Source organism: Pygoscelis adeliae, unplaced genomic scaffold (genome assembly GCF_000699105.1).
Source record: "Pygoscelis adeliae isolate BGI_AS28 unplaced genomic scaffold, ASM69910v1 Scaffold347, whole genome shotgun sequence".
NCBI classification, from domain to species: domain Eukaryota; kingdom Metazoa; phylum Chordata; class Aves; order Sphenisciformes; family Spheniscidae; genus Pygoscelis; species Pygoscelis adeliae.
Genome location: NW_008825158.1, coordinates 580733 through 599596, shown reverse-complemented (window position 1 = coordinate 599596; position 18864 = coordinate 580733). Strand labels below are relative to the sequence as shown.

At 40.9% G+C, this 18864-nt stretch overlaps 1 protein-coding gene across 1 annotated transcript in view; it reads left to right on the top strand.

Moving 5' to 3' along the window:
- SPECC1 (sperm antigen with calponin homology and coiled-coil domains 1) overlaps positions 1-18864 on the top strand; it is a 74898-nt gene that overhangs the window by 20955 nt on the left and 35079 nt on the right. Inside the window, 3 exon segments of the mRNA XM_009328647.1 lie at positions 14253-15820; positions 17678-17885; positions 18561-18634. Of these exon segments, the coding sequence (XP_009326922.1) occupies positions 14253-15820; positions 17678-17885; positions 18561-18634 (1850 nt within the window).

The window sequence follows — 18864 nt, the reverse complement described above, 5'->3', positions numbered from 1 at the left end:
TGGTAATTAGTTATGTTTTGATTGCCTTCAACGATCTGTTCCGTTTCTAAACTAGGATGATATCTGAAAATATAAAGGCTACTTCAAGAAAAGACAAAATGGTTATTGAGCAAACTCTTAATCTTTGAGGACACTGCCCTTCTACACAGCTTCTGCTTCAGGACATTGCAGTAGGATTCTTGAATTCAGCAGAAAAACCTGTAAGGCCATATGATTTTCTTAGTCTTTTAATTTTGACCTGTTTACCTTTTACAGGTAAAAGGTCATTTTGCCTTTTACCTTAATGGTTTCCTTTAGATAGGTTTATCCAAAAGCATCTTAATACATGGCTGTTTCGATAGGAGTACGTAAAGCAAATGTGAACACACTAAGGTAATGCTTTTGAAATGCCATAGAGAAAAAGGTAGAAAGTGAACATATGTCTTCCTGATCTCACTGTTTGAACTGTCTCTGACCAGTCCAACTGACTGGAGAAATCCCGTCCTGTACTAAGGACAGAAAGCTGTTTTAATTAACATGAACAAAGTAAAATGCAAAGGTGGTTTCTTCCCTGCATCTGGAGGATATTCTTTTGTATTCTTCATACCCTAAAGGTCTTCTGCATTTTGGCACTGCTGCATTTATACTGAAGATGTAGAAATCCTTATAATACCATATAATTATGCCTCATATAATCACTTTTGTAGGGGTTGTTTCTACAAGGGTGTGGATAATGATAAATTTGTTGGCAGGAACCTAGTTCTCTGCAAGACAGGGAAGAGAAAGACCTTCAAAAGCATATCTGAATATCTATTCTCATAGAGAAAACCGCATATGATTCTTGAAATAAAGCAGAGGTAATTCCCTATGCTTGTGCAGAAGAACCAGCTCAGCAGTAAGGTCTGTTAGTCACAATTAACAGCTGGTAAGTGGGGATGAGTCTGTGAGTTTCCATGAACATCAGTCATTGCAGGGACTGATATTCTCTGCTTGGAGAAAGCTCACAGCACCAGCTCGCCCAGAGTGCAATAGCCCTGGTGTTCGTCTATCTGTGACATGATAAAATAGTTGCTAAATTGCAGCCTGTAGAGAAAAAGTAATGTTTTACCTGTTCAAGGGTGAATTGTCAAAATCCTGTTTTCTCAGAAAATAAAAAAAAAGCATTAAAAAAAATATGACCTGACCAAACAGAAGTGGGTCTAAGTCTTGTTCCCAAGAGTATGTAATGTAAGCCATAATGCTGGTATTCTAATGCTGGAAAGGGATAAGGCAGTGGTGTCATATCCATCCCCATCTGCAAATATAATTCCTTGAAAAGAAAGAGTTTACAATTTTTTTAAATCTTCAAAGGTTTTTAAATGTTCGTATAATGGAAAGTTGTGTGCAGAAGACAGCCTGTTTTCAGCTGGCTAAAGCAATGTACAGAAATATTTCATGTATGTTTCCAGGCCTCCTAAAGTACATGGCAGTAACTTTGCTTAACCCAAAGGTGAGTATCCATTTGACTATCCATCAGTCTTAGGCTTACAATCTATCTTGCCCCAAGGTGGGAGGCACAAAGCTCTGACAGTATTTCTCCAGGCTTTTCCTGAGCAAAAGCTGGTGAGGGTGGAGGCATCAGAAGGGAAGAGACAGTGCTCTTTGGGAGACTGAGGATATTTCCGCAATCCTTATCTTCTAGATCTTGAGAAATGCTGCTTTCATAAAACCTTGTTGAGTTTAAAGAATGGACTAATCATGTTAGAAATTACTCTCAGCCTCCTCCACACATAGTTTCTTTGAGGCTGCTTGACTGTGGAAAATCTTTGACTGATCTTTTAATTAAAAGCTTTTTTTTTTTACCAAGGAGTTAAAGCTCTTCCTGCTTTGAAGTGGGCAACTTTTTACAGATAAACATCTCATTATGTTATGAGACTTCTTCCTCTCTCCCCTTCTGTCTCATTTCTTTTCTTGATGGGTCTCATCCTGTGTTGATAGTTTTAATGATTTCAGCCCAGTTTCTAGCATCGGCTATTCAGGACAGTGCTAGCTGGCTCCCTTATTGCTATACTAGGCAGAGCTAAAGCTCTGGATGAGCTGTGGAAACTAAATTGCAGTCCTCTCCCCACCCCCTCACTGAAGCGGGCTGGAAACAACAATAAAACTGGGTTTATTATGTGGTCATCACATTTTAGTAAACAAAGGGCAGTTGTAATACCAATGCAATGCATACTGGTTATTAAGCATTAAGGAAACAATTTATAAAAAAAAAAAAGGCCTTTAGCTTTTAACTTCTGCGCTGTTTTAGGGAAGGAGGAACCACCTCCTTTCGTGTTTCTACTTTTGATCCCTTTTTTCCCCACTCTTTCTGGGTTAGCAGGGTTTGAGAATTCATGAGGAAAGAAGTTACTTTGGTTCAGTCAGCCCTGGCCTTTTGGCCAAGTGTGGGGCAGCATTCCTCAACTGGAGGGTTCAGGTCATGGTTTCCTAATACAAAGCACTCAACAGCAGTGCTGTGTAAAGGCATTTTCTGCGACTCCATTCCTCTGTGGTGTCTTGCTGCTCGCTCAGTGATACAAGCTGAAGTGTTTATGGGAAGGACAGTGAATTAGATCAGGATCTGCCTTTAACAAAGAAAGCAAAAGGCAGAGGGGGGAGGGAAACATGCAGATATTTTTATAGCCAAATCAGTTCCATGATTCAATTCACAGCATGGCCTCATGAACAGTTAAATAAACAGGTTGAATAAATTAGCCTTCTAATTGTGAAAATGTTGATATTAAGCATTTCCCCACTTAAAATTGCTTTTTGGTTACCCTTTGTGCTTATAGATGTGATGTCAGGTAGATTTTGGTAGCTTAAAGGAGTGATCCACAGCACCTGACTTCTCTGGAAGGAGCAGGGTTCTTTTCACTTTTCTTTCCTATTGAGTTCTTGGATCAGGAGGTTTTAGGTAACTCTTCTTCATTAACTTCCAGCCACAGATCAGATGTTAACGTTCAGTTGTGACAGCCGTTGTATATGCATTGTACATGGACGAATGTATCTACTTGCTACTAACTGACTTTATATGGTTAGATTTAGGGTTGGTTTTTAGTTTGTTTGCTTTTTAATTTCCTGTACTTCTCGAAATACTCAATACTGGCATTCTATCTACTAGTATTGTATTTTCCATAAATGGAAGTACGGCTGTCTTGTCACCACTGTTAACGCAGTAATGGTAGAGTGATGAACTTCTGGGCTAGATTAGCTGGGAAGCCGTTTTCTGAGCTGAAGAGAATTATCTACTTGTCTGCAAGCTAGAGTCAAGGAAAATACTGGGATTCTTATTCCAGCTAGCGGTCATTTATCTCAGGAAAAATCCTAGTACAGCCATATGAGTTGAGAAATTAGTTTTCTGTCTTTACCTCAGAGCAAATCCACTGCTCTTTCTGAACAGCACCTTCCGGGGGGAGGTGTTAGTAAACTTCAAGGACGTCCCCCAAAACAGTTGCTAACCACCTTCTAGACAGCAGAAGCCTCAAAACTAGCAGGCAGGAGAACAAAGGAAATCCCAAACTCACCAACCAGATCAAACTAAAAATCCCTTATTTTAGTGAAACAGTAGAGGTTTTGTCTCCGTTCACTGAAAGATTCACATTTATGGATATTTTTCTCAGTTTTTTTTCTTGAACAGTTGTGTTCTAAAAAAAAAAAACAAAACAACCCAGAATAGGGTTTGGCTTAAAATTAATTTTGCTGTAGGTATGAGATATAATTATACCTGATCTCATCTCATTTTGACAGGTGCATAGGCAGGAAATGTTCCAGAACAAACAAAATCAGTAAGTGTCACAGTACACAGAAATCCCTAGCACGTAGGAAGGTGACTTCCTATGTGAAGGTGACTGAAAAGAAGCAGCACGTAGGGGTGACTATTTTAAAAAAGGAAAATTCTGGATTTCTGTAACTTCTACCAGATTAATTTTGGGATAATGCTACATATAGGAAGTTTTAGTCTTTTTTTTTTTTGGGTGGTAGACAAGGGGTGTAGTTAGCAGGTGACTAAAGTTTTTGGCAGGCCCACTGGTATTAATGGTTCCCAAAAAAGTAGGCTTGAGTTTACCAGGGGGACATTCCAGTGAGTGTATGATATAGAGTTTCTCTGAACATTTGCTAGACCATTTGCTTTGGATGTCTCAATGTTTGTTATGCCAGGTTGCTGGGTACTCTAGAAATCCAAAGCAGTGCAGTGGTAGATTGCAGTTACACTTGTAATCTGCACCTGCATTGGCAGACATGTACATTGGTTATTCCATGGGGTTTTGTATACCTCATTTCAGAGGTGAACGCAGTGGTACCCTCATGATTCTCTTGGTGCCAGAGGCTTATGGCACAGTGAAGCCTCTTGGATGCTTCTTGGACTCTTGAACAGATCTGAAAGGGAAATTTGTATTTGTGAAAGCAAAGACTGGGCATGCTAGCTAAGGGTACATATGCATAGAACAATTCCTGCCTCCTCTTAGCTTTGCCAATGTACTTCACAGACATATCTTTGGTCCTTAGACTTCTGACTAAAAGTTTCCTCTTACAGTACAACCTGCACTGTTTTTGTACTGGGGCAGGCCTATCTAAGCTTGAGTTTTCATCTGAGACTTAACAAACCTTCAGAAAACCCAAGTAAATAGCGTAAGAAATGTTCAGAGGAACTCTTTTGTATGGACACTGGCATGTCTCAGGGCAAAGAGATTTTAACTACTCCTGCTGTTATTCAGAGAGGAATTGTATGTGAACAGGCCCATAAAGAAGAAAGTTGGCCGAAATTCACAATGAGACCTTGTGAACAGGATTTTGATCAGATCTCATCTCATTTACCTTCTGAATGCAACCTTGTTTCCACTGTAATAGCATTGAGCTGTGACAATGTGAACTTGAGCTTCAGTTCTTGTTGTTGTGGATGTGCTAAGAGCTTGGAACCACCAGATGCTGAGGAGAGCTGATGTTCTTTTTCTATTTGCATTTTCACACTTTTTTGGAAGAGTTAAATGTGACTTTCTATGTAAGAAGGAACGAGATGACAGAGTTATTGATCAGGGTGAATCCAACAAACTGAAAATAAAATAGTTGTGATCTTTAAGAAATTCCTTAATTGTGCAGCAGAGATTCCCTGGGTACCTTCTCTTCTAAAACCACTATATAAGTTACTGAAAGGGACAGTGTAAATAGAGCCTTTTGTGGATTCTAGGAGTACTGGACAGTACATCTGTACATTTTTGCTTGGTTTAGATGCTAAAATTTGAACTAAATGGAGATGATTCAACTATAAGGTCGTCTCTCCTATTGGGTTACATTCCTACCATGGGAGTGTCTCTTCTAGTGGCCACCCTTCAAAAGAATGTACTACCAATAGTTCATCTGCAGATTTAAATTGATGACAAGTAGTTTTGTCATGACTTAATCTCTGAGTTACCAAAATAGTGCCTTTTCTCGTGTGCTTCTTGCACCCCAGGTCTCTAGACACATATCTTCTAATTAAAACAAAAAATAGGCCAACCTTTACAAAGTCTTCAGCTCTAATGTCCATGGTCTCTGTAGTCTTAAATTAGGAATTGCTCAGATCAAGGTGCTTATTGCTGCTTTTTCTTTGGAACCTCTGGTAGTGTAACTTTTCAAATATAGGTATTGGTTGTTCCCTAATACTTTGTAATATAATATTTATTTTTCTTTCTTTGGTATCTTACTCTTTTACTCTGTGTCAAATATCAGTACATGAGTTGCTTCCCTTCACTGTCCACAATGATTACATAGATCAAAATCTTTGCGTTAAGTCTTTTAGGTTTTTCCTCCTGTTGCATATTGTACCTATTCCACAGGGGGTGTAGTCAGACAGTCCAACAGGCCATTAAAATTCTTCAGAAAAAAGAGTTCATGTTATAATTACTTTTTAATCTCAGTGTTTGCTAAGTGAGTAGAAGGCCTTATTTGAGCAGATGCTTCTATATAATTAGTGTTAGATTATCAAAACCACCTTTGTTGTTTTGCAGCCATCTCTTTTTTTTTTTTTAAAGCTAGGTGGAGTCCAAGTGAACCTTCCCAAAGAGTTGCTGACCTGTAAAGGTGTTGGCTCTATGACTAATACTCTGCAAACAGACTAATTCAGGAGAACCATGACTGGCCAAGCCTAGGTTTGCTTTGTTTGCTGTTGCATAAAGACCAGGTAGCAGAGAGTATTGTCTTTCTGCAGGACAACCCTAAAAGAGTTGGATGGAAAATGGTATGCTCTTCCAAGTTATTGAGTATTATCCAAAAGAATATCCAGCACTGTGGTCACTGAAAAATGCTGACAGCTAACCTGTTCAGCTCGTTCCCTTTGTGTGTCAAGCAGATCAAGCCGTAATAGTTTGTCACGGTATAATAGTGTCGCTCTTTATCCTGACTTTTACCTAAGCTGATTGTGGACCAGAAGTTCTAGACATTTCACTCTCACTTCTGCCCCTCTGCTCTGCTCTGGTGAGACCCCACCTGGAGCACTGCGTCCAGCTCTGGAGCCCTCAGCATAAGAAAGACACAGACCTGTCGGAGCGGGTCCAGAGGAGGGTCACAAAAATGATCAGGGGGATGGAGCACCTCTGCTATGAAGAAAGGCTGAGAGAGTTGGGGTTCAGTCTAGAGAAGAGAAGGCTTCGCAGAGACCTTATTGCAGCCTATCTATCAGTAAGGGGGGCTTATAAGGGGGCTTATAACAAAGATGATGGCAAACTTTTTATCAGGGCCTGCTGCAACAGGACAAGGGATGATGGCTTTAAACTAAAGGGGCTAGATTTAGACTAGATATAAGGAAGACATTTTTTACACTGAGGGTGGTGAAACCCTGGCACAGGTTGCCCAGAGAGGTGGTGAATGCCCCATCCCTGGAAACATTCGAGGTCAGGTTGAATGGGGCTCTGAGCAACCTGATCTAGTTGCAGATGTCCCTGCCCAGGGCAGGGGGGTTGGACTAAATGACCTTTAGAGGTCCCTTCCAACCCAAACTATTCTATGATTCTATGAAATATGAAGTTCTAAACAGCTTAAACAGTTTTGAAAATAACAGTAGGTGCTGATCTGTGTCTCTTGGCACCTATACCTCTTTGAAAATCTGGACTTCTGCATCCAGTCCCACTCTCCTTCTAACCCCCAAGAAGCACTTGGAACTGATTTGGATCTTCTTCATGAGTTGACTTAGTTATGTGCATCTGTTCAGTATTTGTTATCAAGCTGTCTTACTGTTAGCATGCCCGGAGGTTTAAGGATAGGAGCATTAAACAATGTGACAGAACACGTATAGGGATTTTGCCTCTGTGTAGATACCGGTATGAAAGAGCACAGCAGCACGGGTAAGGGTTGCTGTTATATCTGCCCTACTTTTCAGCACTTATGTTTGCTTTTTCTCATGCCACTGTGAAATGTGTCAGTGTGTTTCCTGTTAATTAGGATATCAGAAGATCTCTAGTTAGCAGGGAAGTTGGTTTTTGACTGTTTCATTTGCTTAAACAAAGGAAAAAAGGGCAGGGAAAAATAGGGTATTTCAATGACGTAGATATGTGTGCAAAACTCTGAAATCTTTTAATGAAAAAGTACTTTAAAAGAGTCAAATGTACACCAATCCTTCTTCTGTGCTGTATAGTCATCATTTCCCAAAGGACATTCCTAGTTCACTCTTCATCAGTCTCAGTATCAATCTCAGGATCAATGCTGGAGCGGGGTGAAAGTGATGTGCCAAGTCCCCTGGGCTTTCAATTAAGCTTTGAGCTCTTAGTGGCTCAGCCATTTTTGGAAAATGGATTTTAAGCACCAGGTTAATTAGATTCTTGAAAACTTTACTCTGAGTTGACAAAAGAAGACAGAAAATATGGCTAGGATCCCTATAACATGTACTTCTTTATCGTAGGGAGTCAACAGTGCAATGGCTCCAAGCTAATACTATCTTTTCTGATTTGGCTGTGACTAAATTCAGATCAACAATGTCATGAAGTCACATATTAATGCATTGTGTTAAGTTGTTCATTGTGTGGCTGGAAATCACCTAAGCAGTACTTGGGTACTGGAGTAATTTGAAAATGGCACATAAAAGCTGCTATTACCTGCCTTGTAACACCAGCTTGTAAATCTGTTGTGACAGTCTGACTGTTCAGTTCAATGTCTAGTGCATTCTAGATGTCTTCAGACATCCCAGTTGCTCTCTGTCTGCCTCTCGAGCAGAGGACAGGTCTCCCACAGGTACTATCAAATCTTTCAGCTCAGTGAAGGTATTTTAAATATACCTAAAGGGCATCTGAAATGGCACTAGACATCTGTATTTTGGCTTCCTACGCTAGGTGTCATAAACTAGGCGGAATTAAGGTACACCTGTGATCCAGGTTTGTTTTGTATAAGAAGCTCAAAGTTGGCGCAAAACAGTGATAGGACCTTACACAGGCAAGACTGAGCACATATGAGTACACGCCGGCATTACCTGTGTGTTGCTGTTTGTTACCAATGGTGCTGTGGATCTTCAGCAAGATCTTGGCAAAGCCTGAGTAAGTGCAGTAATGCTGAGTCTGGGATCTACCGAACTCACAGCCAGAGGATAAGCTGAAAACCAAAACTGATAAGAAGGACCTATTTCAGCTAAACCACATGTGATAGAGCACACTAAAATTGTATGGGGAGGTTTAATAACTGTTTTTATTGGCTGTACAAGCATGGGCTGTTAATAGTATTCTATTTACTTAGCCATTCTGCTAAATGCTTGCAGCCCACTTGATTTATACTAACGTTTCCTTCAAGGTATTGCAGGAATCACTTTTCTGTCTGAGGCTTGGGAGTTCCGTTCAGATGGCAAAACTTATTAAAATATCTTGGCACATGGGAACAGAATTCCAGAACAACGGAAGAATCAGTCTTCTGTTGGCAGAGGCTATGAGATAGCCCATAATTTCTTGTTGCTCTCTTTTGTTTCTTTATCCCTTTTTGAGGTGGGAGGGATGACAAAAAGATACAAGACAGTGAATTAGCTGGCCTGTTGCAAATGCAGGAGCTGGAATGAAAGAGATGTTAACAGTCCTCCTAGTCGTGAGAGTACAAACTTGTCTGTAGGCCACAGTTTGCCTTTTTGAAACATATGACTTTAATATTGCAGCATGCTATGAATAGGTTTCTTTTATTTCTTGTTATCCTGCCCTTGCAATTCAAATAAGGTATCCATTGTTTAAAAACATCACACCCAAGATGCATCTGTCTTCATGTTTTAGTCTTACATGACTGAAATGCTTTCTGAAATGAATCAGTGATCCGCATGCTTAAATTACATAGATGAACTCTCTACATGCAGGAGACTTAGTACCTACTTAAACTGTGGAAGAATGAATCACTAACATGGATTTTTAAACATGTTGAAGAAGAAAATGTGGTTTTATTGTTCTTAGCTTAAGAGTTGACAGGATGAAAATTTAGGAAGAAAGTATAACATGGAGCATTCCCTGTTAATTCGATCCCTGAAACAGCAGAAGCCCATGGCATTAACCTTTGGGTTATTAATATGTTGATGGAGGGAAGGATTAAGAAAAGGGCAGGTTGTGGGACACAAATGGCACAAAGGCCAGAGGCAAATAATCTTGTATTGACTCCAGTTCTAAAAAATAGATTCAAGGCAGAAATTAGAACATTTCAAAGGTGATTCTGTGGTCAGATGAAGTTACTTCCCAACTGAGATTCTTGCTCTGCTCTGGGATTGGAGAAGCAGGTATTTGAGCTGTTACATTTATTTTACTAGACTCTTAAGTATAATTTCAAGGCTAGTGCTTTACTGGGAAGACAGTGATAATGTGCTATCTCAGAGCACACGGAGTGTGCAGGCATATAAACTCACTGAATCTTCATTCCAAAATATCATGTGTGTGTCCCTGTGACTATGGTAAAATGTTTGCCACCTACTCTCCCTTACCCTGCTAGCACTGTAATTACATTAGCCATACTGCATGGACTTTACTTCTGAACAGCAGTCCTACGTGTTCCACCTTGGGGGACTGGGAAACAATTTTCTCCATTCCATAGTCCATTTCCTTCTGGTTGTGGATGCCCCTATGGGAGCTGATGTGGCAAGTGCTGAGAGCTTAGATCAAATATAGATCATTATGTGGAAAAACTGAAGAGTAATTCTGATCCTTCCTTCTGTGGAAAACATTGTAGCTGTGCTGAAAATGGGATTAAAATGGCTAAAGATCATACTGAGGTGTCAACTTTTATGTCATTAAAGTCCCGCTTTGTTTCTGACACCAGCGGAAAGTCAGTGAGTATTCCCTGGCAGAAAGTGGTACAAACAAAGCTGCACAGCAGGCTGCCAGCCAGGAGCTGCAGGGTCCTGATCCTTACTGACTTACTGTGACCTTGGGTGAGGCATTTCATTTCTGTCTGCTTCCCTGTCCTGTAACCTAGAGTTAACAATTATGTGTTTCAGAGGATTTGAGTTAAATAGCTGTTAATTTTAAAGCACTTTGAAAATTATAAGCTCTATATAAATGTTAAGGTTTAATCCCTCACACCTGAATAGTATGGCTGATACTGAAAACGGAGTTCTTACTGGGTGCCAAGGCGATGAATGTGATGATGAGGTCACCTCAGTCTGAGCAAAACAAGTTTTCAGGCAATAACTCTCAGTGGAGTAATTCAGAGTAATTCCCGGTTCCTCTACAGTGGAGGAACACAAGCTGAGCCCGTTAGCAGAGTGGGTCTAGGACTGGGAGAATGGGAGGTTAGGTATGGTGCAAAGGGAATGAGAAATACACTGTTGGTCAGAGGTAGCTTGAGCTTGGATACGTGGGACAGTGGGAATGAGCTTGTGCTCAAACTTGGCAAGAGAATAGTTAAGCTAACAGGTTGGGCAGGGTGGATGAACAGTGAAAACAGGAATGAGGTGCTGTAGCACCATTTTTGACCAACCCTTTGAGATGCAGGGCTGATTGTTTTTCTCTTCCCTGCTCAAAACAAGCAGCACTTCCTAGGAAGTGAAGTTGTACGTGATTCCAGCCACTTTAAGCAGCAGCATAAATCAACCCTAGATTGGGTTCTGCAGCTTGGCAGGCATGTGTCTGTCTAGAGTCTCCCATAGCCCATAACCCGTGTGGGGTGCCGAGCTAATCAGGTCACCAGGGTGACTGTAGAGCCCTAAATGCAGTTCCTGCATTGTGGGTGCCTCGGGCTGTGGGGCTGGCAGTTCCATTTATAATTGCTACGCTGCTCGAGTTCAAGGTTATTCAGAGGGGGAGTCGCCCATAAAATAGACTTTATAGTAGTGCTTATACTTACTTTGGTGCTTTGTAATCAACATACATATGCATTGAGAACTGTTTCTTTTCTGGACTCTCTGTGGCTTTTTAGTATTGCGTGGCACTGTTTTGGAGAGTGGAGAGAGGAAAATACATACACACTTCTATGTCATGAAAAAACCAGGTAGGTTAGTGGTTATTGATGGATAGCAAATGCTTTGTGATTTATGACAGAACAAGTCAGCAGAGCATGGAGTCTTACAAAACACATGGGAAGGGTTGAGTAAGCTCAGAGCCTGCACTGGTTGGCAAGCTGTTGAAGTACAGATAATCCCAGTTAAATATGCTTAATTGTTATCCTTATGTATACTTCTTCCATTGCTCAGGATCATGTTGCAATTGTCATCTGGTGGTGATTAGAAGCACACTGGCATTGCTACCAGAAGTGCTGCATTTCTCTTAGGAAAAGGTGGTTTTCTCAGTGCTGTGTAATTTTTACCAGTGTGTAGTAGCATCATTATTTCTTGTAACGTATATAATACTGCCCAGTCAGCACTACCCACTACTTATATAACACTACCCGGTCATGTGCTGACCAGATGACAGTCATGTCATTGCACTAGTTTGGGCATTGTAAAAAAACAAAACAAAAACAACAAAAAAACCCAACACAAAACCAAAAGTTATTCCAGGCACTTGCTTTGTCATAAAATTTTGTTATAACAGTAGAAAATCCCTTTAGATTGAATAAAAGTCCAAGACATAACAGAAGGCTTTAAATCCATCCCTTAGGCTCCATCGAAGAATGTCTGTGGCCATTTGTAATACGTATTTTACGTCTTAAATCTGTAGTATGATTATAGCTTGCGTGAGTACTGCTTCTCTACTCTGGACATTGTCCTACTGTATGTTCAAGAGATGCATTCAAACAAGGCCTTGTTCTCTCTTGCCTGGACACCTGGGAATCCCCACGTGAACCTCTGCCTCTGAGCAAGAAGGAGCTGTGCTGAGCTGGTGTTTCTCTGCTGGAAGCAATGCATCACATCATGGTCCATTCAGTTTCCCTGTTGTCCTTCATCTTATGGTGTTAGCTGCATTGACACTAAAAGCTTTGCTGTTTGCTGAGCTCAGTGTGAATGCAGTTTGCAGGTGCCAAATCTTGGCAGTTGGGAGCCCTTGGATTTAAGAAACGCGCTGAGCAGTGAGCCAGGGGCCTTCAGCTCTGACAACTGAAATGAGTTCTCAGGTCTGGAGTTGCACCAGCAGCCATTTGAGTTGCAGTGGAAAATCTCCCCTCCGCTTGCATTGCACTTTTCACTGGGGAGCCTGAGCTGCCTTGATATATTGGCGCCTCCAGCTGTAGATGACTAAATGAAGCTGTGTGGGCTGCTCGCTGTCCGGCCAGACTGTCCCTGCTATCTCTTCCCATAAACACTGGAGCCTTTGTCTCTGGCCTTATCGTGCCCCTGCCATCACAGAGCCCTTTCTGTGCTCTCCTCCCAGCACAGCGCCTCTGTTCAGGGGTCTTTTCTTCAGCTGCTCTTTGTCTCCGGGTGTTTATTGTGCCTGCTGCAGAGTGTGTTTGTTTGGGAGAGGAGAGGAGGGGCTCCTGTTTGTGTGGGGTTTATAAACCTAGTGCATTCTTCAGAAGAGATGCTGAGCAAACTTGGTGGTGTTAATATTAACCCTTCACTGCCCTGCATTACTGAGAGAGATTTCCTCAATGTGTGAAAATTGCTTAGGGAGAGTTATGAAGTTGCTTGCAGTGTAAGGCAGTAGCCACGCAGTTGTGCAGCAGGGAGTCTGCTCCCCCTTTGGTCTTAACTGCTCTGATTTTCTGTGAATGCTGCGCATGTGTATGAGCAAAGAGTGCCTCCCAAATGTGAGGAGATGTAATTGATTCTAGGATTTCCCCCCAGAGTGCTTCTGAAACTTGTTTTTATTGCAAACACTGCATCACTAGCCCTTTCTGTTTGCATAACTGGCCCTTGCATCCTGTTTATGTGGCTACATCAGACAATATCTCTTCATTGTACCATATCCCAAAACTTTATGGCTCTGTACTTTAGGGCTTTTCCTTTTGAGCAAGGTCCTGAAAACAGGGTTTTCTTAAATTCATAGTGTTGCCACTTGTAGTGGCATGTAATACCTCCCCTCTGAACCAGCTTCTTTTCTTTAATCAGCTTGTTAATACTTTAATGGTTAGGATGGCTTGTTGTTTCTTCAGTACCCGTGGTCCCATATTCCAAGAGGGAGCTTTGGAAGATGAAGATCAGCAACTCAGAAACTTTATTTCCCTCGTAATCACATAATGCTTTGCATTAAGTTGGTTGGGAGAAAAGAACAAACAACAACAACCAAACAGAGCAGCATCAACTTTCTAACCTCCTTTTGTTCTTCCTCCATAAGAATATGGGAATTTATAAAATGAAAAATCTCTCGTCTATTTCTGCAAGAAGCCGCAGCAACACAATTGTCTTAGTGTTAGAAGTGCCAGAAGAGTTTTGTATTTCACTGAATCTGTGGTCAGCATAAATGTTTCAGACCTTTTTTATGATGGTCTGCATAAACTGAGCATAATGCAAATACATTAGTTTTGTGTGATAAAATACTCATGTGTGATAAAAATACTTTTTTTTTAAAGATGGTACCTTTTCTTAAGTTACTGAACTTTTCCCCAGAAATTAATAGGTTTAAATTCAGCATTTTACAAAGTAGTGTAAAGAATCTTTATTTTCAAATAATTAATATCCTGGTATTGGGGTTGCAGTTCATGTATTGCAGCATCTACATATCATATTATTACACTGGGAAAAAGTTCAGCAGACTGTTCCTTTGTGGGGGGTGGGAGAGGAAGAAATGCAAAATTATACAAGCCTTTGAAACATGAATCCACACACTCAGTCATGACTAAACCTATTCAAACACTCAGGTGTTTTTTCCAAGACTGCTCTCGGCTCTAGCATTGTTGTTGTGTGCCTTGTTTTCTTTATGAACTAACTCAATTTGCCTCATCTCTTTCTTTTCAAGGAACAATTTCAGCTGCAAAGCGCACAGGGATTCCAGCACCCCGGGAAGTATCATCATCTGTATCCAGAGAGAGAGCCGTATTGCGTGGTCAGGCCAATACTAGGAAAACACAACCCAGCCCCACCTCTTCTGGTACACCGACTCCTACCAAACACGTGCGCCCCACTAGCAAGTCCAAGCAAGAGAATGAAACTGGTGACAAGGCTGTTCTGGAATCTCAGGTTAGAGAACTCCTGGCAGAAGCAAAGACGAAAGATTCTGAAATTACCAAACTCCGTTGTGAATTGAAGAAATGCAAAGAGAAAGGGTCACTTAATGCTGAAGGAATGGGTGCTTCCAACCAAAATTTAGAAACAGTATCACCTGTTGACATAGATCCATTAATACGGACCCTTCAGGAAAAAAACAGGACTTTTCAAAAAGAGCTTGCTAGCCTGGGAGAAGAAAATCGTGTTTTGAAAGAGAAATTGCTTTATCTAGAGAACTCTCCTCTCTCAGACACAACAACAAGCAGTGGAGGTGACAGCAGCCTCCCAACCCCAACTACCCAAGAATCCAGTTTTGGAAGCCCATCAAAAAATGTGTCGAGAGGTGAAACGGATGAGCACAGGCAGCATGTGAATGGGGGTGCACTGCGCAATTCAGGTTCTTCCAGCAGCGATGTAACTAAAGCTTCCTTGTCCCCTGATGCATCTGATTTTGAACATATAGCAGATGTACCTTCTAGGCCAACATCCTCCAACAGCAACCACATCAAAGGTTCCAAATGCTCCACTACAGGAAGTTCTCCAAACAATATTAGTGACCTTTCTGTTGCATCTCTTACAGAGAGAATACAAAAAATGGAGGAGAATCACCACAGCACAGCAGAAGAATTACAAGCCACTTTGCAGGAGCTGTCGGATCAACAGCAAATGGTACAGGAGCTGACAGCAGAAAATGAGAAGCTGGTGGAAGAGAAGGCTCTCCTGGAGACTTCCTTTCGTCAACATAGAGATAGAGCAGAACAACTGAGCCAAGAAAATGAAAAGCTAATGACTCTCCTCCAAGAGCGATCCAAGAATGAAGAAAGCAGAGCTCAGGAGGGGAAGGTCCTTGAACTGGAACAGAAATGTGCAGAAGTTCTTGAAAAAGCACAATTTGAAAGAGAGAAATTGCTCAACATTCAGCAACAATTAACCAGCAGCCTACGAAGCTTAGAAAGGGAGCATCAAGATGCCCAGCAGGTGATTAAGAGCCTGAGAGAAGAAAATGAGAAGCTGCTTAAACTTCTAGAAGTGGAACAGCAGAGCAACAGCACAGTGACAAAAACTCTGGAGGACTGTAAAATTGCCTTAGAAGGCCTAAAAATTGAGAATGGCTCTCTCAAAACTCAGTTAGAGAGTGAGAAACAAAAGGCCGCAGAAATCAATGCGATGGGATGTACTACTGGCAACTCTGAGGTGCAAGAGATGCTGAAAGTAGCCCATGCAGAAAAGGATCAGTTAGAAGCATCTTGCACTGAGCTTAAACAAGAGCTGCTGAAGGCGAACAGTGAACTGAAGCACATTCAGGGTCTGCTATCTAAGGTAAAGTAGTAACAGCTGTAAAATATAATGGTTGTTTATCTGTCCTTCTGCAAATAGATAATTGTTGGTCTTTAGATTTATTGAGCCATTGATTATGAGTTTCCAGGATTTAAATTGCATTAATTAGTTTTGAATGGAAGCTGTGGTCTTATGGTATCTGTTTCTCCTGCTATATGCATATTTTTCCAGGAATAACTGTTAGCATAGCTCTGTTTATAAATTCAAAACTAATTTCCCCTAGTATCTTCTGCAGAGTTTACTATTTTGGTAAATAGAATTGTGTTTATCAAAATCGGAGCAAGAGAACAGGTCAATAAAAAATTACTTTGATATTATGTGAAGAAATATTAGTGAAAATCACTTAGTAATCCAGATAGAGAAGGGCATGAGCAGTTAGCAGTGAATATTAAATTCTGAATAATTAATCATGATTAATTAGTAGTGAACTGTAGGTGTCATTGGTCATGAGAACACAAGAACATGAGCTAATGCTCAGAGAAGCTGATATTTACAGCAAAGTGACTAATGATGCACGGTCAAGCTCCAGATGAGATCCTGTACATAAAACTAAAGTATTTTTACAAAACTGAGAAATATTCTGTTTTGGGATAGGTAAAGTAATGGCAAAAAAATTGATATATTTTGGAACAATTTTTCTCTGCCTCATTTGGTAGTGTCTAAGCAAGCTTAAGTCAATTACTGTTTCTATTTTCTGTGTGATCCTGAATGTTCAGAAGAGAGCTGCGATGTGAGGCGTCATAGAACGAGTGTTAATAAAGCACAAGCTGGTGATTATGTCCCACTACTGCAGAAAGAGTGATAGTCAGTGTGTGCAACCTTTCCTGTGTGGGGAAGGGATCATGAGAGAACGGTTAAATTGGTTAGTTGCAGAGGAAGAGAGCGTTGCCAAAAAGCACCTCCATGATTTGAGTGATTTAGAAAATCCAGATGTCCTTTCAGCTTAAATAGGTGACCACAGCAAATGGAGTTGGTAGAGGAAGCTCCCAAGTGCTTGCTAGAGTTGCAGTTTATGAAGGATAAATGAAAAACTGCTGAGTGCTCAGACTATGTACCAAACTTCTATTGCTTGGTTTTGAAACCACAGATTTCCTCCTTTTTACTCTTCCTTTCCCTCAAACTAAGCTGTTTTGAATCATTGGCTATTTGTGACGCCCAAACAAGACCACAGGCTTCTGTAAGGCTGCCCTTCAGTCAAGCTGTGCCAGTGCTACTCACTGAATTGGCAGCCTACACCTTACTTTTCCCTAACTTGTTCATACTCAGAGATCTCCCCCAAACCTGGAAGCATAGATCTGTGGGCCTGAGCCAACGAACTGAAGTGCAGCAGATTCCTCCTTCAGTAATTCCAGATGTCCTATATCCAGAAAATATACTTATCTGCAGTAGCTAGCTCTACTACGTATGTTTTCACAATCCATTGAAAATGCACATGGTAAAAGCAGTAAAATTGTTAACGTGGACAAACTGATCGTCATATTGGCCCTAAGGCAGTGATATCACTCTAACATAATACATGAATAGATGTGGAGCTTTCCAGGAATATCATTCCTCTCTGTTCATTACCTGCAGAGATTGGTTTGGAATTGTCGTCATCGTATAGAAAATTTAATTTCCTTTCTAGCATCTTGTTTTATTATCTTTATGACTAGGAAAGAAAACTGACCTTCATAGCTCATCTATGTTTCCTGAAACTGTCTCATTAGCCTTGAAACTCAGGTTATACAATGCTTAGAACACAGGTTCAATTCTTAAGTCCGTGAGATGCCCAGTAAAATCTCTGAGTGATATCTGTTAAGAAATAAAGACAGACTTGCAGCTTTCTTTCCTCCATTCCAGGCTGAGAATGAGTGTGGTCAGCTGAAGGAGGTATGTGACCGGCAGGCTGAGCAACTGAGCAGAACCAGCCAGAAGCTGCAGGAAAAAACATCAGAGAATGAAGCAGATATAAAAAACCTGAAAGAGACCATTTTTGAGTTGGAGGACCAGGTGGAACAACATCGTGCTATAAAACTTCACAATAACCAGCTCATCAGTGACCTAGAAAGTAGGTGGAGCTGAAAAAAGGATTTAAGAGAACTTATTCTGGAGGCTCAGTTATGGCTGCAACAGGGAGGAGGAGGCATGTCTTGATATGTGTGACAAGAGCCTCACTTTAGAAATATTCCAATTTTGGCCAATCCTTTCTGTTCATGCACAAAAGTCACTATTTTAACAGCGCTGTAGAAATAATATTAGAGACAGTCTCCAAGCCTCATTCTTCAGCGAAGGATGTATTGCCCATTCTAGAAACTGGAATTATTGGCCTTTTGAAGAGCTTTTAGGGAAAAGCGCTAGTAAGAGCTGTGAAGTCGCGGTTGCTGTCGCGTTGTGGAAGGGGAGCTGCCACCTGGTGGAATGAGTGGCACATTTTGCTTACCAGTGTTACCTCGAGTGCTCCATGGGTGTGTGTACTGAATAAGTGATCCTGCACATGTGATTCTGTAAATTTAAAAGTCTGGTTTAATGCCTCAAAATAATGATATATTTCAGAGATGTTTGAGTAACAAATCTACTGTTGATTCCATTCCTGATCCATTGACAGAGTACCTTAATTTCAGTTCAGTCTATTTAGTGGCATTACTAGAAGCAAAACCAAACAGGCTGCTCTGCCCTCCCATTTTCACTTTTCACCCTGGCCCTTATGTGTTTAATAATCTTTTCCCTTTTTTACTCTTCCTAGGTAAAGCTATGAAGCTGGAAGAACAAAAACAAGATACAGAGAGGCAGCTGAAGGCTCTGACTAAGCAAATGAAGGTAAGGCATTTGCTCTATGACAAAGCTAACCTGAGCTTTTATTGCAATACTGGATTTGAGAGAAGCATTGTATTTTTTCAGAACGATTGTAGAAAGTTCTTTCTACATCCTTTCATTCTCCATTCTCTTCACTCTTTTCTAGCTGTTTCTTTGCCTGTGAAGGAAAAATATAATACATCCTTTGCGAATTGCTCTTGCTTTTTGTACCTATGAACTTCTGCTACTTTGGA